Below are 25718 nucleotides of genomic sequence, written 5' to 3' on the forward strand. Positions count from 1 at the left end.
TCAAAGGACAAATTAGACAAAAAGACCGAAAATTAGTGAACTATATTATAATATAATAAAACTATGTAAAATTCACTCATAAACAAGTAAACCCAATCAAAAACATTGACAAATAACTGATTTGAGTTGCAAAACGAAAAAATTTCTTTAGAGCAAAGAGTGAAGAACGAGTAAGATCAACCAAAAAAACATTGATAAATAACTGATTACGTATCCCACACACGTAATCAAAGGACAAACGAACCAAAGACCGAAAATTGGCAAACGATGTTAAAATATAATAAAACTATGTAAAATTCACTCAAAACGAGGAAAACCAACCAAAAACATTGGAAAATAACTGATTATATAGTCGACGGACGTTATCAAAGGACAAACGAGACAAAAGACCGAAAATCGGCGAACTATGTTAAAATATAATGAAACTATGTAAAATTCACTTAAAATGAGTAAAACCAACCAAAAAAACATTGACAAATAACTGATTATATATTATTCGACAGACATAATCAGACAAACGAGTCAAAAGACCTAAAATATGGTAAAATACAATAAAACTGTGAAAAATGTCTCAAATACGTGAAAACCCGGTCAAAAACATTAACAAATAACTGAATATATTTACGACAGACGAAATAAAAGGACAAACGAAACAAAACGACCACAAATCGGTGAACTATGTTAACACATAATAAAATTATTTAAAATTCACTTAAAAACAAGTAAAACAAATGAAAAAACATTGACAAATTACTGATTATAGATACGACAGACGTAACCAAAACAGAAATGAGACAGAAAGACCAAAAGTTGGTGAACTATGTTATAATATAATAAAACTATGTAAAATTCACTCATCAACGAGTAAACCCAATCAAAAACATTGACAAATAACTGATTTGAGTTGCAAAACCAAATAATTTCTTTAAAGCAAAAAGTGAAAAACGAGTAAAACCAACCAAAAAAAAAACATTGATAAATAACTGATTACGTATCCGACACGTAATCAAAGGACAAACGAACCAAAGACCGAAAATTGGCAAACGATGTTAAAATATAATAAAAAATCAATGGGAAAATCCCAATAGTTGGCTGTATACCATAGTTTAAAAAACCAATACAGAAGTAAAAACTTCGAGATGTATTCTGGTATAAAATCGTTTATTTAAAAACTATAAAATGTCATCGATTGCAGAACGTTTTCGTTCTAAACAGAACATCTTCAGTGCCTAGAATGAAGTATTTCCACGTTAGATTAAAGCAAAGGGTTAAAAATGTGACTGTTAAAATGAAAAAAGTGTGGGAATACTTACATCCTGCCGAGTATTTTGAAACTAGCACACCGTAAATAGTGTTAACATCATCATATATGGTTTACATAATGTAATATGTTAAAATGTTATGACTACAAGTCGATGTTAATGGATAAAGTGGAACACATGCTAAAAGGGTGCCATGGTTCCCTGCTCGAAGATACTAGGTACTTGCCAATTCAATGGGCACAGACCAACTGAGAAATTATGAAGTGGATTTACAATTTGACAAGGGTGACATGACATGACAAGATAAAGCCAATTTTTGGTTAAAGTTTCATTTGATTTTGGATTTTTTAATAAAATGCGGAGGTTTGTCTGCAAAAATAATTTAAATTATTTGAATAATAAAATCTACTGTAAAGTTTAAATTAGCAACTCTCTATTCCAGAATAACTTATAGATTCATTAAATTTAATGCAGATATATTACGTGGTTTAAGTTGTGACGTCATCGGATGTGAAATGACGAGTTGAAAGTTAAGTTTGTGGAAACAAGGAAATACACTACATAGTAAGATAATTAGACTTGCATGGAAAAACAAAGCTAAACAAGCCGAGAAAACCAGAATTTAAGAGTGTTTTTATGTGATGAAATGTTGGTTGCCTAACAAGGCAAGCAGACAACAGGTTGAAGGTAAACGGTAGAATATTGCGAGAAAACAGTATATATACAAAAGGTGGCTATATGTTGTGTTAAATTTATTATTATACTATTGTAATGAATAATTATGTCTGTTAAAAGTTGGAAAATAGTTGTTAACAAAATTAAATAACTAAAGATTACTGTTAGTGAGGTAGATATATGTGTGAAGGATATGATTGTATATAGTATTGTGAAATGAATGAGAGTATGTAATAAAATAATAAAATTAAACTATGTGACATAAAGTCTAATTCATCTTTATGTAGTTTTGAAAGGACTGAATGAATTGGAAGTAATGTATCTTGATAGTCTACCAACGTGGAATAGTGAATAAAATAATTAGAATGAGAGCTACCAATATAGGTCAAATTGTGGGTTGGTGTCAGTATGTAAAGAAGAATCTAAATTGAATGGGTATATGAAATAGAAAAGTATGAGATTGATTTCTATTGGTGATAGTGGAGTAAATAGACTGAACTAAATGATATATATTTAAGTGCACAAACTTTATGAACGTATGTGATTGTAACTGAAATCAAACAAATGCAAAATGTGAAAAAATTTTTTTATTTTAAATTGGGATAAATGGATATTGGAAGTTGCCTGATATGAATGGAAATGAAAAGATAGATGAAAAAAGAAGAATAGTGAATGCAATAAAACTTATGAAAGAAGTTTGACTGAATGGGTCGTAATGGATATAGGTGTGCAGTATCCTATTGTTAAGTAAAGTCTAAGAATCTAAAAAGAAAGCAGTGACAGAATGTTACTAAGTAAGGAAAGTGATATATATGACAGACCAGAGTGATTGGATGTATGGTGTTTTTTTTTTTTTATTATTGTAAGCGGAGATGAGAGAAAATGAGTAAGTAACATAACAGGCAACAGGATAAGTGAGTGTGAAGAACATTCCAAAGAGACAGGAGATGAGACAGTGAGATGAGATATAGAGGACCTGAAAAAGAGACAGAGACACAAGGTCAAACCAGAAATGACTAGGAGTGGAGAAAAATATGAAGGATAGGAAAATAGAAGAATCAAAACTGTGTGAGGGATGGGATAGTGGGGGAGGCAGCAATGAAGTTGAAAAGAAATGCAAGTTGAGATATGTGTTAATGGGTGATTAGTATGGAAAGAGAAGACTGTTATAAACTAGTGGGGTAGTGGGAAAAGAGGGGGAGGGGGAAATGGAGAATAGGAGTATAGGGGAAGGGGGGTGAGAGGAAAAATGAGAGAAAACTAGGGTTGGATTAAGGGAATAGTTGTCGATGGATAGGAGTGAAAGGACGATTTAAAGTTGTTTGACGATTAACGCAATTGGGGCTGGTCCTCATGTCTCTGGAAATCTCAAGGTCCTCGTACAAATCCAGGCGTAGATTGTTTCTGTCTTGGATGTTATGAATTAATTTAACACCATCAGGGATGTCGAGATGATGATTATTAACTTTCAAATGATGGGAAAAAGCTGATGTAGTGTCTCTTTTAGAATGTTCAGCAGATCTGGTTGAGAGTGATCTGTAAGTCCTGCCGATGTAAGAGGCATCACAATCAGAGCAAGTCAGTCTATAAACACCACTACGATTCATATAGTGTATTGTATCCTTAGTATTTGTCAAAAAGTGGCTAAGGGTATTTCCAACTTTGAAAGAAATATGTATATTCTCAGAAGAGTTAGATACAATACGTTTAATCTTTTCAGATAGATGTGGGTTATGATATGGTAGTGACCTGTAAATAGCAGAAGAGGAAGATGACTGATGGAAAGCAGAATTTTGAAGCAATTTAGATTCTCTTTTACGGATGAGTTTATCTATTATAGAGGGATCGTAACCATTGTTGACAGCTATTTGTTTTATAATGTTGAGTTCTTTGTTGAAAGAATCTGTTGACATAGGTATAGAGAAAAGTCTGTGTATGAAGCTTCTGAAAGCTGCTAGTTTGTGTGATAGAGGATGATTAGAAGAAAAATGAATTACATGGTCAGTTTGGGTGGGTTTACGAAAGATACCAAAGTTGAATTGGTTGTTAAGTCTGGTAATAGATAAATCAAGGAAATTAATGGCCTGAGAAGATTCTAGTTCCATGGTAAATTTGATATTAGGGTGAATTGAGTTAATTTTAAGAAGTAGTTGTTGAGCTGAGTCATGATGTCCAGCGATGAAGACCAAACAGTCATCTACGTAACGAAACCAATGTAAAATTTCTGGATTTTTCATAATGTGATTGGACTCTAAATGATCCATAAAGACATCAGCTAGGAATGGGGATAAGCAACTGCCCATTGCTAAACCATCTGGTTGTTTATAGAATTTGTTGTTGAATTGGAAGAAATCTTGAGATAGACATAATTCAAGGATATCTAGTATCGGTGAAATGACATTGGGCTGAAAAGACTTGTTGACTAAGAGTGATTTTACCAGACTTAAAGTTTCGATTTTGGGCACTGAAGTAAATAGGTTGCTTACATCAAAAGAAAGCATAGTTATGTCTGGATTGAGATTGATGAGTTGAAGTTTATCAACTAATTGGTATGAATTTGATACAGTAAAACGGGGTGTGAAGTTGATTAAATTTTTTAAGGTGTTGAGTATGAATTTTGATAAAATAGAAACTGGAGTGTTAATGAAACTGACGACAGGACGTATAGGAATTCCAACTTTATGTATCTTGGGTAAACCGTACAACCTCGGAATAAGAGGGTTGCCAGGCAGTTTGTTGTAAGGGGCCTCATAATTGGATAAAAATTCAGAGTGTTTTTTGATGTTATCTTTCAATTTACTTATGAATCTCTTGGAAGGATCAGTTGGTAAAATAATGAAGTGGTTGTCATCTAGAAAAGATGAAACTTTATTGTTGTAAGTATCACGGTCTAGAATAACCAAACAATTACCTTTATCAGCTTTAGAAAAAATTAGGTTGTGATTAGCAATTTTATGTTTAATTGATTTAAGAGTTTTGAGATGAGATTGAGCTTGTTTAAATGATAGATTATCAATAAAAGAAGAGTTCTGAGAAGAAGAAGAATTTGAAGGTGAAGAAATCTTATTTTTATATTTATTTATGTAACGGTAACAGGAATTTCTAGTTGACGTTCTTTGCGAAAGAGATAATGAAAGGTTTTGGATTACTACATCTGTCTCAATAGATAGACTCTCAAGATCGTGTAAAGATAAATCTTTAGGGACGGAGTATTTGAGACCATAGTTTAATAATTTGATTTCATCTGTTGAAAAGCTGATATCGGTAAGGTTCTTTATTCTAGGGTGGAATTGAAAATCTGAAAACTTTTTATTGTTATTTCTATCCTGAGAGGCTTGATCATATACAGTTTTGTCTCTAATGAGATTAATAAGCTTGTTATGTACTCTATTGAATTTAATTGTGTTAGAAGCATCTACCTTGTCATGCACATCTGTCAAAAAATTATTGAAGTTAATGAATCCTATAATATCGAGCAAAGAATCATACATTACCTTAAGCTTACAATTGATGTAATTAAGTTTACTATAATGTGAACATATCTCTTTTTTCATAAGTTTTATCTGTAGTGAAGTCCTTGATTTATCTATTACCAGACTTAACAACCAATTCAACTTTGGTATCTTTCGTAAACCCACCCAAACTGACCATGTAATTCATTTTTCTTCTAATCATCCTCTATCACACAAACTAGCAGCTTTCAGAAGCTTCATACACAGACTTTTCTCTATACCTATGTCAACAGATTCTTTCAACAAAGAACTCAACATTATAAAACAAATAGCTGTCAACAATGGTTACGATCCCTCTATAATAGATAAACTCATCCGTAAAAGAGAATCTAAATTGCTTCAAAATTCTGCTTTCCATCAGTCATCTTCCTCTTCTGCTATTTACAGGTCACTACCATATCATAACCCACATCTATCTGAAAAGATTAAACGTATTGTATCTAACTCTTCTGAGAATATACATATTTCTTTCAAAGTTGGAAATACCCTTAGCCACTTTTTGACAAATACTAAGGATACAATACACTATATGAATCGTAGTGGTGTTTATAGACTGACTTGCTCTGATTGTGATGCCTCTTACATCGGCAGGACTTACAGATCACTCTCAACCAGATCTGCTGAACATTCTAAAAGAGACACTACATCAGCTTTTTCCCATCATTTGAAAGTTAATAATCATCATCTCGACATCCCTGATGGTGTTAAATTAATTCATAACATCCAAGACAGAAACAATCTACGCCTGGATTTGTACGAGGACCTTGAGATTTCCAGAGACATGAGGACCAGCCCCAATTGCGTTAATCGTCAAACAACTTTAAATCGTCCTTTCACTCCTATCCATCGACAACTATTCCCTTAATCCAACCCTAGTTTTCTCTCATTTTTCCTCTCACCCCCCTTCCCCTATACTCCTATTCTCCATTTCCCCCTCCCCCTCTTTTCCCACTACCCCACTAGTTTATAACAGTCTTCTCTTTCCATACTAATCACCCATTAACACATATCTCAACTTGCATTTCTTTTCAACTTCATTGCTGCCTCCCCCACTATCCCATCCCTCACACAGTTTTGATTCTTCTATTTTCCTATCCTTCATATTTTTCTCCACTCCTAGTCATTTCTGGTTTGACCTTGTGTCTCTGTCTCTTTTTCAGGTCCTCTATATCTCATCTCACTGTCTCATCTCCTGTCTCTTTGGAATGTTCTTCACACTCACTTATCCTGTTGCCTGTTATGTTACTTACTCATTTTCTCTCATCTCCGCTTACAATAATAAAAAAAAAAAAAAACACCATACATCCAATCACTCTGGTCTGTCATATATATCACTTTCCTTACTTAGTAACATTCTGTCACTGCTTTCTTTTTAGATTCTTAGACTTTACTTAACAATAGGATACTGCACACCTATATCCATTACGACCCATTCAGTCAAACTTCTTTCATAAGTTTTATTGCATTCACTATTCTTCTTTTTTCATCTATCTTTTCATTTCCATTCATATCAGGCAACTTCCAATATCCATTTATCCCAATTTAAAATAAAAAAATTTTTTCACATTTTGCATTTGTTTGATTTCAGTTACAATCACATACGTTCATAAAGTTTGTGCACTTAAATATATATCATTTAGTTCAGTCTATTTACTCCACTATCACCAATAGAAATCAATCTCATACTTTTCTATTTCATATACCCATTCAATTTAGATTCTTCTTTACATACTGACACCAACCCACAATTTGACCTATATTGGTAGCTCTCATTCTAATTATTTTATTCACTATTCCACGTTGGTAGACTATCAAGATACATTACTTCCAATTCATTCAGTCCTTTCAAAACTACATAAAGATGAATTAGACTTTATGTCACATAGTTTAATTTTATTATTTTATTACATACTCTCATTCATTTCACAATACTATATACAATCATATCCTTCACACATATATCTACCTCACTAACAGTAATCTTTAGTTATTTAATTTTGTTAACAACTATTTTCCAACTTTTAACAGACATAATTATTCATTACAATAGTATAATAATAAATTTAACACAACATATAGCCACCTTTTGTATATATACTGTTTTCTCGCAATATTCTACCGTTTACCTTCAACCTGTTGTCTGCTTGCCTTGTTAGGCAACCAACATTTCATCACATAAAAACACTCTTAAATTCTGGTTTTCTCGGCTTGTTTAGCTTTGTTTTTCCATGCAAGTCTAATTATCTTACTATGTAGTGTATTTCCTTGTTTCCACAAACTTAACTTTCAACTCGTCATTTCACATCCGATGACGTCACAACTTAAACCACGTAATATATCTGCATTAAATTTAATGAATCTATAAGTTATTCTGGAATAGAGAGTTGCTAATTTAAACTTTACAGTAGATTTTATTATTCAAATAATTTAAATTATTTTTGCAGACAAACCTCCGCATTTTATTAAAAAATCCAAAATCAAATGAAACTTTAACCAAAAATTGGCTTTATCTTGTCATGTCATGTCACCCTTGTCAAATTGTAAATCCACTTCATAATTTCTCAGTTGGTCTGTGCCCATTGAATTGGCAAGTACCTAGTATCTTCGAGCAGGGAACCATGGCACCCTTTTAGCATGTGTTCCACTTTATCCATTAACATCGACTTGTAGTCATAACATTTTAACATATTACATTATGTAAACCATATATGATGATGTTAACACTATTTACGGTGTGCTAGTTTCAAAATACTCGGCAGGATGTAAGTATTCCCACACTTTTTTCATTTTAACAGTCACATTTTTAACCCTTTGCTTTAATCTAACGTGGAAATACTTCATTCTAGGCACTGAAGATGTTCTGTTTAGAACGAAAACGTTCTGCAATCGATGACATTTTATAGTTTTTAAATAAACGATTTTATACCAGAATACATCTCGAAGTTTTTACTTCTGTATTGGTTTTTTAAAATATAATAAAACTATGTAAAATTCACTCAAAAATAGGAAAACCAACAAAAAACATTGGAAAATAAAGGATTATATTATATATCCGATGGACGTAACCAAAGAAAAACGAGACAAAGAGGTCAAAAATATGCTAAAATACAAAAAAACTATGTAAAATTCACTCAAAAGTAGGAAAACCGACCAAAAACGTTGGTAAATAACGGATTATATATCCGATGGACGTAATCAAAGTAAACGAGACAAAGAGACCGAAAATATGCTAAAATACAAAAAAAACTGTAAAAATATACTCAAAAAAGTGAAAAAAAAACGAACCAAAAAAAAACATTGACAAATAACTGATTATATATTATTCGACAGACATAATCAGACAAACGAGTCAAAATGACCAACAACCAGTGAAATATGATAAAATATAATAAAACTATGTAAAATTCGCTAAAAAAAACGAGGAAAACCAAACAAAATAATTGGAAAATAACTGATTATATATGCGAAGGATGTAATTAAAGGTCAAACGAGACTAAAGAGCGAAAATCGACGAACTATGTTAAAATATAACAAAACTATGTAAAATTCATTCAAAAACGCGTAAAACCAATCAAAAAACATTGACAAATAACTGATTTGAGTAACAAAACCAAAAATTTCTTTAAAGCAAAGAGTGAAAAACGAGTAAAACCAACCAAAAAACATTGATAAATAACTGATTATATATCCGACAGACATTATCAAAGGACAAACGAGACAAAAGACTGAAAAATCGGTGAATGATGTTAAAATATAATAAAACTTTGTAAAATTCACTCAAAACGAGTAAAACCAAGAAAAAAACTTTGACAAATAACTGATTATGTATCCGACAGACGTTATCAAAGGACAAACGAGACAAAAGACCGAAATTCGGCGAGCGATGTTAAAATATAATAAAACTTTGTAAAATTCACTCAAAACGAGGAAAACCAACCAAAAGCATCGAGAAATAACTGATTATATATCCAACGGATGTAATCAAAGAAAAAACGAGACAAAAAGACCTAAAATATGGTAAAATACAATAAAACTGTGAAAAATGTCTCAAATACGTGAAAACCCAGTCAAAAACATTGACAAATAACTGATTATATATACGACAGACGTAATCAAAGGACAAATTAGACAAAAAGACCGAAAATTAGTGAACTATATTATAATATAATAAAACTATGTAAACCCAATCCAAAACATTGACAAATAACTGATTTGAGTTGCAAAACGAAAAAATTTCTTTAAAGCAAAGAGTGAAAAACGAGTAAAACCAACAAAAAAAAACATTGATAAATAACTGATTACGTATCCGACACACGTAATCAAAGGACAAACGAACCAAAGACCGAAAATTGGCAAACGATGTTAAAATATAATAAAAACTATGTAAAATTCACTCAAAACGAGGAAAACCAACCAAAAACATTGGAAAATAGCTGATTATATAGTCGACGGACGTTATCAAAGGACAAACGAGACAAAAGACCGAAAATTGGCGAACTATGTTAAAATATAATGAAACTATGTAAAATTCACTTAAAATGAGTAAAACCAACCAAAAAAACATTGACAAATAACTGATTATATATTATTCGACAGACATAATCAGACAAACGAGTCAAAAAGACCTAAAATATGGTAAAATACAATAAAACTGTGAAAGATGTCTCAAATACGTGAAAACCCGGTCAAAAACATTAACAAATAACTGAACATATTTACGACAGACGAAATAAAAGACAAACGAAACAAAACGACCAAAAATCGGTGAATTATGTTAACACATAATAAAATTATTTAAAATTCACTTAAAAACGAGTAAAACCAATGAAAAAACATTGACAAATAACTGATTATATATACGACAGACGTAATCAAAACAGAAATGAGACAGAAAGACCAAAAATTGGTGAACTATGTTATAATATAATAAATCTATGTAAAATTCACTCATAAACGAGTAAACCCAATCAAAAACATTGACAAATAACTGATTTGAGTTGCAAAACCAAATAATTTCTTTAAAGCAAAAAGTGAAAAACGAGTAAAACCAACCAAAAAAAAAACATTGATAAATAACTGATTACGTATCCGACACGTAATCAAAGGACAAACGAACCAAAGGCCGAAAATTGGCAAACGATGTTAAAATATAATAAAACTATGTAAAATTAACTCAAAAACGAGGAAAACTAACCAAAAACATTGTATAATTACTGAATATATATCCAATGGATGTAATCAAAGAAAAAACGAGGCAAAAAAAGTCCGAAGATACGCTAAAACACAATAAAACTAAAAATTATACTCAAAAACGTGAAAACCCGGTCAAAAACAATGACAAATAACTGATTATATTTACGACAGACACAATCAAAATACAAACAAGACAAAAGACCGAACATCGGTGAACTATTTTAAAACATAATAAATTATTTAAAATTCACTTAAAAAACAAGTAAACCCAATCAAAAACATTGACAAATAATTGATTATATATATATATTAGACAGTAATGAGCACTCACACTAATAACCGGCAAAACTAATAACTTGTGAGATAAAAAGAGATGAAACTGGTAGAAGTGGAAATTATCGTTATAAACGAATAAATTAACATAACGTTGGATAAGAGTTTTAACCTGCTAACTCCATTTTTCACTTTGAGTGATATTGGGCTAGTTTCTGGGTCTGTGTATTTTCATACACCACCCCACAAGCCCGCTGGTCCAACTGTAGTTTAGAACTCTAAACTACAGTGGAACCAGCGGGTTTGTGGGGTGGTGTATGAAAATACACAGACCCAGAAACTAGCCCAATATCACTCAAAGTGAAAAATGGAGTTAGCAGGTTAAAACTCTTATCCAACGTTATGTTAATTTATTCGTTTATAACGATAATTTCCACTTCTACCAGTTTCATCTCTTTTTATCTCACAAGTTATTAGTTTTGCCGGTTATTAGTGTGAGTGCTCATTACTGTCTAATATATATATATAATCAATTATTTGTCAATGTTTTTGATTGGGTTTACTTGTTTTTTAAGTGAATTTTAAATAATTTATTATGTTTTAAAATAGTTCACCGATGTTCGGTCTTTTGTCTTGTTTGTATTTTGATTGTGTCTGTCGTAAATATAATCAGTTATTTGTCATTGTTTTTGACCGGGTTTTCACGTTTTTGAGTATAATTTTTAGTTTTATTGTGTTTTAGCGTATCTTCGGACTTTTTTTTGCCTCGTTTTTTCTTTGATTACATCCATTGGATATATATTCAGTAATTATACAATGTTTTTGGTTAGTTTTCCTCGTTTTTGAGTGAATTTTACATAGTTTTATTATATTTTAACATCGTTTGCCAATTTTCGGCCTTTGGTTCGTTTGTCCTTTGATTACGTGTCGGATACGTAATCAGTTATTTATCAATGTTTTTTTTTTGGTTGGTTTTACTCGTTTTTCACTTTTTGCTTTAAAGAAATTATTTGGTTTTGCAACTCAAATCAGTTATTTGTCAATGTTTTTGATTGGGTTTACTCGTTTATGAGTGAATTTTACATAGATTTATTATATTATAACATAGTTCACCAATTTTTGGTCTTTCTGTCTCATTTCTGTTTTGATTACGTCTGTCGTATATATAATCAGTTATTTGTCAATGTTTTTTCATTGGTTTTACTCGTTTTTAAGTGAATTTTAAATAATTTTATTATGTGTTAACATAATTCACCGATTTTTGGTCGTTTTGTTTCGTTTGTCTTTTATTTCGTCTGTCGTAAATATGTTCAGTTATTTGTTAATGTTTTTGACCGGGTTTTCACGTATTTGAGACATCTTTCACAGTTTTATTGTATTTTACCATATTTTAGGTCTTTTTGACTCGTTTGTCTGATTATGTCTGTCGAATAATATATAATCAGTTATTTGTCAATGTTTTTTTGGTTGGTTTTACTCATTTTAAGTGAATTTTACATAGTTTCATTATATTTTAACATAGTTCGCCAATTTTCGGTCTTTTGTCTCGTTTGTCCTTTGATAACGTCCGTCGACTATATAATCAGCTATTTTCCAATGTTTTTGGTTGGTTTTCCTCGTTTTGAGTGAATTTTACATAGTTTTTATTATATTTTAACATCGTTTGCCAATTTTCGGTCTTTGGTTCGTTTGTCCTTTGATTACGTGTGTCGGATACGTAATCAGTTATTTATCAATGTTTTTTTTTGTTGGTTTTACTCGTTTTTCACTCTTTGCTTTAAAGAAATTTTTTCGTTTTGCAACTCAAATCAGTTATTTGTCAATGTTTTGGATTGGGTTTACATAGTTTTATTATATTATAATATAGTTCACTAATTTTCGGTCTTTTTGTCTAATTTGTCCTTTGATTACGTCTGTCGTATATATAATCAGTTATTTGTCAATGTTTTTGACTGGGTTTTCACGTATTTGAGACATTTTTCACAGTTTTATTGTATTTTACCATATTTTAGGTCTTTTTGTCTCGTTTTTTCTTTGATTACATCCGTTGGATATATAATCAGTTATTTCTCGATGCTTTTGGTTGGTTTTCCTCGTTTTGAGTGAATTTTACAAAGTTTTATTATATTTTAACATCGCTCGCCGAATTTCGGTCTTTTGTCTCGTTTGTCCTTTGATAACGTCTGTCGGATACATAATCAGTTATTTGTCAAAGTTTTTTTCTTGGTTTTACTCGTTTTGAGTGAATTTTACAAAGTTTTATTATATTTTAACATCATTCACCGATTTTTCAGTCTTTTGTCTCGTTTGTCCTTTGATAATGTCTGTCGGATATATAATCAGTTATTTATCAATGTTTTTTGGTTGGTTTTACTCGTTTTTCACTCTTTGCTTTAAAGAAATTTTTGGTTTTGTTACTCAAATCAGTTATTTGTCAATGTTTTTTGATTGGTTTTACGCGTTTTTGAATGAATTTTACATAGTTTTGTTATATTTTAACATAGTTCGTCGATTTTCGCTCTTTAGTCTCGTTTGACCTTTAATTACATCCTTCGCATATATAATCAGTTATTTTCCAATTATTTTGTTTGGTTTTCCTCGTTTTTTTTAGCGAATTTTACATAGTTTTATTATATTTTATCATATTTCACTGGTTGTTGGTCATTTTGACTCGTTTGTCTGATTATGTCTGTCGAATAATATATAATCAGTTATTTGTCAATGTTTTTTTTGGTTCGTTTTTTTTTTCACTTTTTTGAGTATATTTTTACAGTTTTTTTTGTATTTTAGCATATTTTCGGTCTCTTTGTCTCGTTTACTTTGATTACGTCCATCGGATATATAATCCGTTATTTACCAACGTTTTTGGTCGGTTTTCCTACTTTTGAGTGAATTTTACATAGTTTTTTTGTATTTTAGCATATTTTTGACCTCTTTGTCTCGTTTTTCTTTGGTTACGTCCATCGGATATATAATATAATCCTTTATTTTCCAATGTTTTTTGTTGGTTTTCCTATTTTTGAGTGAATTTTACATAGTTTTATTATATTTTAACATCGTTTGCCAATTTTCGGTCTTTGGTTCGTTTGTCCTTTGATTACGTGTCGGATACGTAATCAGTTATTTATCAATGTTTTTTTTTTGGTTGGTTTTACTCGTTTTTCACTTTTTGCTTTAAAGAAATTATTTGGTTTTGCAACTCAAATCAGTTATTTGTCAATGTTTTTGATTGGGTTTACTCGTTGATGAGTGAATTTTACATAGTTTTATTATATTATAACATAGTTCACCAACTTTTGGTCTTTCTGTCTCATTTCTGTTTTGGTTACGTCTGTCGTATCTATAATCAGTAATTTGTCAATGTTTTTTCATTTGTTTTACTTGTTTTTAAGTGAATTTTAAATAATTTTATTATGTGTTAACATAGTTCACCGATTTGTGGTCGTTTTGTTTCGTTTGTCCTTTTATTTCGTCTGTCGTAAATATATTCAGTTATTTGTTAATGTTTTTGACCGGGTTTTCACGTATTTGAGACATTTTTCACAGTTTTATTGTATTTTACCATATTTTAGGTCTTTTGACTCGTTTGTCTGATTATGTCTGTCGAATAATATATAATCAGTTATTTGTCAATGTTTTTTTGGTTGGTTTTACTCATTTTAAGTGAATTTTACATAGTTTCATTATATTTTAACATAGTTCGCCGATTTTCGGTCTTTTGTCTCGTTTGTCCTTTGATAACGTCCGTCGACTATATAATCAGTTATTTTCCAATGTTTTTGGTTGGTTTTCCTCGTTTTGAGTGAATTTTACATAGTTTTATTATATTTTAACATCGTTTGCCAATTTTCGGTCTTTGGTTCGTTTGTCCTTTGATTACGTGTGTGGGATACGTAATCAGTTATTTATCAATGTTTTTTTGGTTGATCTTACTCGTTCTTCACTCTTTGCTCTAAAGAAATTTTTTCGTTTTGCAACTCAAATCAGTTATTTGTCAATGTTTTTGATTGGGTTTACTTGTTTATGAGTGAATTTTACATAGTTTTATTATATTATAATATAGTTCACTAATTTTCGGTCTTTTTGTCTAATTTGTCCTTTGATTACGTCTGTCGTATAATATAATCAATTATTTTTTCGTTGGTTTTACTCGTTTTTAAGTGAATTTTACATAGTTTTATTATGTGTTAACATAGTTCACCGATTTTTGGTCTTTTGTTTCGTTTGTCCTTTGATTTCGTCTGTCGTAAATAAAATCAGTTATTTGTCAATGTTTTTGACCGGGTTTTCACGTATTTGAGACATTTTTCACAGTTTTATTGTATTTTACCATATTTTCAGTCTTTTTGTCTCGTTTTTTCTTTGATTACATCCGTTGGATATATACTCAGTTATTTCTCAAGGCTTTTGGTTGGTTTTCCTCGTTTTGAGTGAATTTTACAATGTTTTATTATATTTTAACATCGCTCGCCAAATTTCGGTCTTTTTGTCTCGTTTGTCCTTTGATAACGTCTGTCGGATACATAAACAGTTATTTGTCAAAGTTTTTTGTTGGTTTTACTCGTTTTGAGTGAATTTTACAAAGTTTTATTATATTTTAACATCATTCACCGATTTTTCAGTCTTTTGTCTCGTTTGTCCTTTGATAACGTCTGTCGGATATATAATCAGTTATTTGTCAATGTTTTTTGGTTGGTTTTACTCGTTTTTCACTCTTTGCTTTAAAGAAATTTTTGGTTTTGTTACTCAAATCAGTTATTTGTCAATGTTTTTTGATTGGTTTTACGCGTTTTTGAGTGAATTTTACATAGTTTTGTTATATTTTAACATAGTTCGCCGATTTTCGCTCTTTAGTCTCGTTTGACCTTTAATTACATCCTTCGCATATATACTCAATTATTTTCCAATTATTTTGGTTGGTTTTCCTCGTTTTTTTTAGCGAATTTTACATAGTTTTATTATATTTTATCATATATCACTGGTTGTTGGTCATTTTGACTCGTTTGTCTGATTATGTCTGTCGAATAATATATAATCAGTTATTTGTCAATGTTTTTTTTTTGGTTTGTTTTTTTCACTTTTTTGAGTATATTTTTACAGTTTTTTTTTGTATTTTAGCATATTTTCGGTCTCTGTCTCGTTTACTTTGATTACGTCCATCGGATATATAATCCGTTATTTACCAATGTTTTTGGTCGGTTTTCCTACTTTTGAGTGAATTTTACATAGTTTTTTGTATTTTAGCATATTTTTGGCCTCTTTGTCTCGTTTTTCTTTGATTACGTCCATCGAATATATAATCCCTTATTTTCCAATGTTTTTTGTTGGTTTTCCTATTTTTGAGTGAATTTTACATAGTTTTATTATATTTTAACATCGTTCACCGATTTTCGGTCTTTCATCTCGTTTGTCCTTTGATTATGTCTGTCGTAAATATAATCAGTTATTTGTCAATGTTTTTGACCTGGTTTTCACTTTTTGAGTGAATTTTACATAGTTTTATTATATTTTAACATATTTCGTCCTTTTTCGGTCTTTTGTCTGGTTTGTCCTTTGATTAGGTGTGTCGTATATATAATCAGTTATTTGTTAATGTTTTTTATTAATATTTCTCGTTTTTCATTCTTTGCTTTAAAGAAATTTTTTGGTTTTTGGCAGTCATGTGTGGGTTAAACCACATATTATCTAAAATATGTATTTTATTAATATTGCTAAACATTTTTTTTTGAACATATCCCAAAATGCAAGTAAAATTTTCATTTTAGAATATATGTGTGTTTACATATTTAAACCAATAACACAATGTTATTAATTTACATAGTTAAAAAACAACACAGAAAAGTCAGGTGTGGGTTATGAAAAAACTGAGATATTATCTAAACTTTTTATTTTATTAAGATTACCATATAGTTTTTGGACATATATCCCGAAAGAAAAATTTTCATTTTAGAATATATGTGTGTTTACTTATTTAAATCAATAACACAATGTTATTAATTTAGATAGATAAAAAAATGTAAGAGTGACCTACCCTGTTTCCAATAGTCAAATAATAAAAGTAATATTAGTTTTAGAAAGATATTTCTTTTTAAAACATTAATTCAAAAAATATTTTCTTAATTTTCATAAATGACTTGGAAAATTAATTTTATTCATGTGTTAGTAAAAAAAAACTACCCCCTTTGTTTTGAATTTAAAAATGAGCTATATATATTTTTGAATTGTTCATGTTTTTTCCCTTTTCATTGATATATAACAATATTATATTGTTTTATGATTAAATTCACTGTAAGGTAGCCCTGTTTCCAATAGTCAAATAATAAAAATAATATTAGTTTTAGAAAGATATTTCTTTTTAAAACATTAATTCAAAAAATCTTTTCTTAATTTTCGTAAATGACTTGGAAAATTAATATTTAAATCAATAAATACTTTGACTAAAAATTTTACTAAGTACTCTCATGGCGTTTTCATTCACTATCGAGAATCGGTTTTCGCTCAACTATGCTGGGTTTTTACGTTAGCGGGCCGAATGTATCTTCTCCGCATAATGCAAAAAATTTACAGCTGTGGTGAGTAAAAGCCGATCGGTATATGGTAGCTACACTTTTACGTTTAATTGTGGTCATGAATATTTATTCAGAGGTATATGATTAATATTTTATCAAGAGGTTATTATTTTGCAAAAAGTCACTCTTTGCTTTAAAGAAATCTTTGGTCTACTCATTTTTGGGTTAAAAAATACCTGAAAAATTATTTCCTTTCGGGAAATTTTTTGGTTTTGAAAGTCAGGTGTGAGTTAATTTTCCTAAATGCAAGTAAAATTTATATTTTAGAATATATGTTTGTTTAAATATTTAAATTAATAATAAAATTTTATTAATTCAAATGGTTTCAACACAGAAAGCTCGGGTGTGGGTTAAGAAAATAACTGAAATATTATCTACACTTTTTATTTTATTAAGATTACCATATAGTTTTTGGACATATATCCCAAAGGAAAAAATTTTAAATTTTAGAATATATGTGTGTTTACCTATTTAAACCAATAACACAATGTTATTAATTTAGATAGTTCCAACAAAGAAAAGTCCGGTGTGGGTTAAGAAAAGAACTGAAATATTATTTAAACTTTTTATTTTATTAAGATTACCTTATTGTTTTCGCATATCACAAAATGAAAGTTAGACAATACAAACAATACAAATGCTTTAAGCACCTCTTGCACACTAGTTTTTTTTTCGTATCCAAGCCGATGACGAATTTTTGTTGTCGCGTTTTGATGTTTACATCCACTTGTTAGGCACCCCGTACACATATTTTTTTTTCACTTGAGTTTTTTTCATTTTCGTATCCAAGCCGACGGCGCATTTTGTTCTCGCGTCTGATTTTTAAAACCGACTTTTTAGGCGCCCCGTACACATATTTTTTTTCACTTGAGTTTTTTTTTCATTTTCGTAATCCAAGCCGACGGCGCATTTTGTTCTCGCGTCTGATTTTTAAAACCGACTTTTTAGGCGCCCCGTACACATATTTTTTTTCACTTGAGTTTTTTTTCATTTTCGTAATCCAAGCCGACGGTGAATTTTGTTGTCACGTTTTGATTTTTACATCCACTTGTTAGGCACCCCGTACTATTTTTTGTTCACTTGTCATGTTTTAAGATTTTTTTCCGGTTGCGTAATCAAAACCGATGTTAGGATTTTATTAGCAAGCACCATGTTTGCTTCCACTTTTTTTAGGCTTTCTATCGCCCTTAACCGTCTTTGTTCATACCCACTAATAAGATTACCTTGTTGTTTTTACATATCCCAAAATGAAAGTTAGACAATACAAACAATACAAATGCTTTTTATGCACCCCGTACACATATTTTTTTTCATTTTCGTATCCAAGCCGACGACGAATTTGTGTTGTCGCGTTTTGATGTTTACATCCACTTGTTAGGCACCCCGTACTATTTTTTGTTCACTTGTCATGTTTTAAGATTTTTTATCACTTTTCGTAATCCAAGCCGACGGCACATTTTGTTGTCACGTTTTGATGTTTACATCCACTTGTTAGGCACCCCGTACTATTTTTTGTTCACTTGTCATGTTTTAAGATTTTTTATCACTTTTCATAATCCAAGCCGACGGCACATTTTGTTGTCACGTTTTGATGTTTACATCCACTTGTTAGGCACCCCGTACACATATTCTTTTTCACTTATTTTTTTTTTCATTTTCGTATCCAAGCCGACGACGAATTTTTGTTGTCGCGTTTTGATGTTTACATCCACTTGTTAGGCACCCCGTACACATATTCTTTTTCACTTATTTTTTTTTTCATTTTCGTATCCAAGCCGACGACGAATTTTTGTTGTCGCGTTTTGATGTTTACATCCACTTGTTAGGCACCCCGTACACATATTCTTTTTCACTTATTTTTTTTTCATTTTCGTATCCAAGCCGACGACGAATTTTTGTTGTCGCGTTTTGATGTTTACATCCACTTGTTAGGCACCCCGTACACATATTCTTTTTCACTTATTTTTTTTTTTCATTTTCGTATCCAAGCCGACGACGAACACTCCACAACTACGGTTTAAGCTGTTTTCTATGTCCACTAGTCCACATCAGGTGACATTTTTAAATGATTTTGGTGACCTTTTACGACCGAAAACTTAGGTACATGAAAACAAGAAGATTATATTAGTAAAACTACTTGGATAGTACCTACGGTTTTATAGCTTAATGGAATGGGTATGGAATTTTAAAATCCCTGCTTTGATCATGAGCAGGTGACCAGCCAATGAAATGTATGCAGCACCCCCACCTAGTGTGTTTTAAAGTACCAATCTTTACAAATGCATGTGATATCCAACTAAATCTTAAATCATGGTTGGGTACTTTTAATTTATGCAATTATAAAATACAATGTAGTGAAACACACGTATTTTTTAATTATTACTGTTCACATGCATGAGGTTTTATTTTATTCCCCTTTGTCTTCGATTCTCACTATATGTCTGCATGTGTAACATACGTCGATTAAGAGGGAAATATTTCTTAATTTATTCACCCCATTCCATAGCGTTCATTCACAAGTAAAAATTATAACATTCCGCTGCTTTTTGCATGTTACAAAAATCATGGTTACTACTAAAGAGGCATTCGACTGTTACTGTCAGATCTTGAGATATGTACACAGTCAAGAATATAAGACACACATTACTTTGCGTACAGGAGAAGATGAAGAGCGTCATGGTCACTGATTTTTGTTAATGTGAATTCCTTTGCTAATCATATAGTGTTGGCGTCACCTAATTAGTATTCACCCTATTACCTAATTAATATTCACCCTAGCCAGCGGTTGTTCATTGACCCACTCCTCCGATTTGCAGGAAGGAATACTCACTACTTACCCTCCACTTTAAAGTTGAATTTGCGCCGTTGCTTGGTTTTACTTGGGGGTGACAGTCACCCCTTTTTGGGGTGAAAAAAAGCGTGTTTAAAATAAGCCCGGAAATGGATAAATTGGCAATTTTTTTTCCAAAAAAAAAGGGTTAACTTTTTTTTTCAGCGTAGCTCGTTTATTTTTAATGCTAGAAACTTTTGTAAAAAATAAAATAAAGCTTTTTTTAAACACTTCAAAAAATATTAATAAGTTTTTCCTGAAAATTGCTTATATTTTCGGTGATTACACGTTGAAATATTGGATTTGGAATTATGGATATAATGGAGACGAATAGAAACGTATTTTTCATGAGCTACATCTTTGCTTTTACTCGGTTTATAGACTTTACCTACTGATACACCATTTTTTCGTCTTTTTTCTAAGCTATATTTTTTTAGAAATATTTTTTTCGATAAAATATTTATTTTTTGAGTTATTTGCGAAAAACCGTCTGAAAACGTAGTTTTTTTGTCGAAAAATAAACATTTTCTCGAAAAATAAACATTTTTCATTAAGCTCTATAGAACGAAATTTGCTTACAATCAGTCAGTTTATCCATTTCCAGGCTTATCTTAAACGTATGTTTTTTCACCCCCGAGGATAGGTGACTGTCACCCCCCAATTAAAAGCAAACAACGGCACAAATTTAACTTTGAAGTGAAGGATATAATCAGTAGAAATTTAATACAAATTTTCATGCAATTCGGAGTTTCCCTGAAAATTACACGGTATCGCCGTATTTCCCGTTCATTTACTGGGCTATTAGCTCCAATCACTGCAGCAGTGGAGCTTAGTTTTTTTCACGGTGCCAGCAGATGACGCATAAATCCTTTAATTTTCAATATTTTTCATGAACATTTTTTTACATGTACTTCTTTTTATAATAAATGTTCATGTAAATTTTCAAAAGAATTGTTACAATACTTTTTGTTTTATAAATTCCCAAAAAGTATATGAATTTCGTACTTTTACAATAGAATATCCCCTTAAAGGTAGTTATAAACCTAAATAAACGTGATTTCCTTACCTTTCCATTAGCCACAGGTATTAACATAGCCAGCAAAAATACTCCCAATAAGGGTCCAGACGTTACCGAAGTAACCAACATAGACGCTTCTATAACTCCATCGATCATGCTAACTAAAAAGCTCATTCCAATAATTATAAATCCATATGCTACACTAATAAACTTAATTGTCCAAAGCTCGTAGTAATCTTTTAGTCCTTTGAAAGCTGGAATCGGTTTAAGAAAATCCTCATATGTTACCGTGGCTAATGAGTTTATAATTGAAACGTTTAAACTAAAACATAAAAAAGGGAGTTAGATTCTTTCTATATAATTTTTTACCAAATTAACGTACTGCAAATTAGAATGTAAAGTTAATTGCTTAACAATTGAAAAATCAATTCAATATCAAAATCTTTTTTTTAACGCTTTGGATTACTTGATCCATTCAGTAATGATAGATAATATTGCTTGCTAAAATATTGAATAGGGCTTTTCATTCACAGTCATTTATTTCGAGCTTCCGTCATATGTCGTATAATCCGTCTATATTAATATTTTACACAGATTATACAACATATAACAGAAGCTCGAAACAAATGACAATTGATGAAAAGCCCTATATAAAAATATTATATTATATAAATTATTATACAAATATTATATTATATTGTACAAATGCTCACATATACCCTTTTTACTACAAAAACACGCTAACGTCATTAAACATTTCTGACGTCAGGGCATTGCCAAAACATCAGAATAAGAGTTTTCATCATGGCCATGTATATTGTACAGTAAGGAAGCTAGGCATCATTACTTGTTAGAGTTTTTGCTTTTGTTTACTGTACAAATAATATACATATACTTCGTCTAATTTACTAACCGTTGCACGTCATCCGCGTCATAGCCTGTGACGTCGCATGATACCAACACGAAATATTTAGGCAGTAGGTGTGTTCTTTGTTAGAATCACTTTGCGGAGTACACTGGAATTACAGCCACTACACATATTTCATTATATACGCGTAGAAATAGTTTTTGAAGATTTCTATTAATGTTAACCTAAAGAAATACACAATAATATGTTTCATTTAATTTGTATAAATGGATTATAAAGCGTTTTTACGAAGCAGATTTGTTCGGTGAACGAAGGTGACATTTTAGAATAAATTGGTAACATTTATTTGACAGTTGCGGTGATGACACTTCATATTTGTTTATATTCTTTACTATAAGTATCTGTTTTATTTATTATATTTACTGTTTTTATTATTTACTTTACTATAAAAATATCCTCTAGTATAAAAATATAAATTTCACCTAATTTTATAACGACTTGGAATAATTGAGGTATCTGACAACTTTTTTAGTTGTTATTGTAGACATATACAAAGAAACCTACCGGCTTTTTGCCAAGAGTTCGGAGCCGTTTTTTAATTATTCACAATGCAGTGCAAAAACGCTTGCACTGCAAATCTTAAAAGATTATAACTTAATTCTTGTTCTCTATTTCTTAACTTTTTACTTATTCACATTGAATATTAATTTGTTTTGTTGTATAATCCACGTTTACAATATTTATGTGATATATTTGATTTAAAATGGATTCAGGATTTTTTTATACTTTGGCAACTATGTCAACTTAGATCTCTGGTATAGATAATGACGTGCAACGGTAAGTAAATTAGATGGACTGTATATAATTCTTTATTTTAATTAATGATGTCAATCGGTTTTCAATACTTGCCGCTGTCGCTTTTGTCGCTTATCGATTTTCATTAGCTCTGCTATAGAAATTTCAATTTTAGTTGATGTTATGGATTAATATTATTTTCGTTAATAACCATTAACAAATTTAATGTTTTGGCATAATTAGCAGAGAACGGCCGTTCTCGCCAGTGCAGTGGAGCACAATATCCCTACATGTTACACTAATATATACATACACGAAATTTTCGATTTTCTAAATCTGACTGAATTGAAAATTGGGCCAAATCCCATCTTAAAGTATAGGAAATGACTCTCTCATCCATATGTAAACTATCCATTTTGGTCCAAGGGTGTGAATTTTACGGTCCTTCTTATTTAGGGTCTGTTTCTAGTTCTCGTCCCCAAAACTCCCAAAAATTTCGAAAATTTAAATCCGAACTTTGCGGTTTCTTATAGTACTGTTCATTACCTTTCCAACGCATGTTTAATTTTGAAAATCGGTTACACCAATCAAAAGTTACCGAGCTCAGAAATTTTATTCAATTTCTATTTAAAAAGGGGAAAATGTTTGTATATGTGTGTATGTTTGTGGAAAAGTTACACCGATCTAAATTTTTTTCTGCGTTTCGAGAAGGAGTCAGGACCGATTCAGAACCGGTGTAGTTTGTGATTTTCGACCACCCATAAGCCAGCTATCAGACTGGGTAGGTACAAAACGGCATATTTTTTGGGGGTATATATCTTAGGTTCAAGAAGAGATAGGAAAACCGCAAATGCATCAAATTAATAGCGTTGAGTTAAGCCTTCAAATGGTGCCTAACCGGTTAGAATCAGACATACACACGGCTCAGTACAGCCGAAAAACTGAAAAATTAACTTTTGTTTTTTCGACAATTACTCAAAACTTCAACCTACGAATTGCGCCAATAACTGAGCTTTGTAAGAGGTCTCTAGACGTCTCTAACGGTGTTTACTTCATATCTGGGGAAATTTTTAAGTTATAGGCTTCATAAGCGTGATCAAATCTATTTCCTACTGGAAAAACGGTTTTTCAAGCTCAATAATTCCTGTAATACCTTCACTCATTATACTTGATCTTAGATACATCAGATACTACTAGTCAATACGTTTCAAACTCATGTTTAGTGATCAAAATCAGTTAAGCCGTTTCGAAGTTATCAAGCTCTAAAGTATAATCCATTTGACAATAATTATCGCCGATATGGTTTATGCAGTTGTAGTGGTTACGACGTTAAATTTGATAGGGTAATTCGAGTTCATTTACCGGCCATCCCAATATTTTCTTTCAATCTAATTCGAATAGAAAAAAAAATCTAGTGTACACTCAATGGACACTAGATCATTTGAGAGATAATTCTAGAAAGGCGACCATTTATAACGCTTAGCGTGGAATCGAGAAACACTACATTGAACTTCATACATTTAGTTTATAAATAGCTTTGAAAAACTCCTGATACAAGAATAACAAACCGTTAAACGCCGTAAAAATGAGTGGTGCATACAATATTCCAGCTACAAAAGAGCTGATATAAACATTACGGGGCGCGAAAATATTTCCATTTTGATGAAAAATAAAATTCTAGTTTTATTTTAAAAGGTGTTTCCATATTATTTGCTAAATTTGAAGTAAAACGCGTCACAAAACAGCTTCAAAATACAAAGTATATCAAAGTTACCCTTTTGTGTCGCGTTTTACTTCAAATTTAGCAAATATTATGGAAACATCTTTTAAAATAAAGCTAGAATTTTATTTGCCATCAAAATGAAAATACATTTTCGCGCCACGTAATATTCATATCAGCTCTTTTGTAGCTGGAATATTGTATGCGCCACTCATTTTTACGGTGTTTAGCGGTTTGTTATTCTTGTTACTTGTACAGTAAACAAAAACAAAGAAAAATATCTCTGATAAGTAAGGATGCCTAGCTTCACACTGTACAATAAACACTTCACGCTAAACACGGCCATGATCAAAACTCATATTCTAATGTTTTGGCAACGCTCTGACGTCAGAAATCTTGAATGTTTTTGTAGTAAAAAGGATATATACTAGATACAGTATAGGAAAGAATTTAACGTAGGTATGCGCTTTCAACGAGTGGAACATACCCAAGTAGCAATTTGTCGACGCGACAACGTTGTCTACCGCGTGGCAACGTTTTGTTACAACGTTGTTATTGCCTAGAAGACGACCCAATTCTGCACTAATTTGGTGGACGATTTTTGAGTTGTCTTGACGTTGCCTAGGCAACCTTAAGCGTTGCATAAGACAACTGAAGCGACTATAAAAAGTGCCTGCGTGCAATGGTTGCTCAAAGAGTCGGACTGGTTATGTTCTTTTACCTATATAAAAAGTAAACTATTTTGACATCATATCAGGTATTTAAATTTATATAAATACATAAATAAGGACTTAAACAAAATTACCTGATGTGAAATTTATAAACGCATCTCAGATTACCGTCAAATATGGATATTCCACCTTTAAAAAACACACGCGCTCATTTTTTATCACCTTTTTAACAAAAAATATGCAAATTTAAAAAATATAATTTTAATATAAAAGCCAGAATTTATGTTAAAGATGTTTTGTATAAATATAATGTATTGATGGTGCTTTTAAAA

General features: G+C 31.0%; 1 protein-coding gene across 4 annotated transcripts in view; it reads right to left on the reverse strand.

Annotated features, from left to right (window-relative positions):
• LOC114338973 (sodium-coupled monocarboxylate transporter 1-like) overlaps positions 1-25718 on the reverse strand; it is a 179808-nt gene that overhangs the window by 13314 nt on the left and 140776 nt on the right. For all 4 annotated transcript variants that reach the window (XM_028289597.2, XM_028289596.2, XM_028289599.2 and 1 more), the window contains exon 7: positions 21381-21654. In XM_028289597.2, the coding sequence (XP_028145398.1) occupies positions 21381-21654 (274 nt within the window). The remainder of the gene's footprint in view (positions 1-21380; positions 21655-25718) is intronic.

Source organism: Diabrotica virgifera, chromosome 6 (genome assembly GCF_917563875.1).
Source record: "Diabrotica virgifera virgifera chromosome 6, PGI_DIABVI_V3a".
Lineage (NCBI taxonomy): Eukaryota > Metazoa > Arthropoda > Insecta > Coleoptera > Chrysomelidae > Diabrotica > Diabrotica virgifera.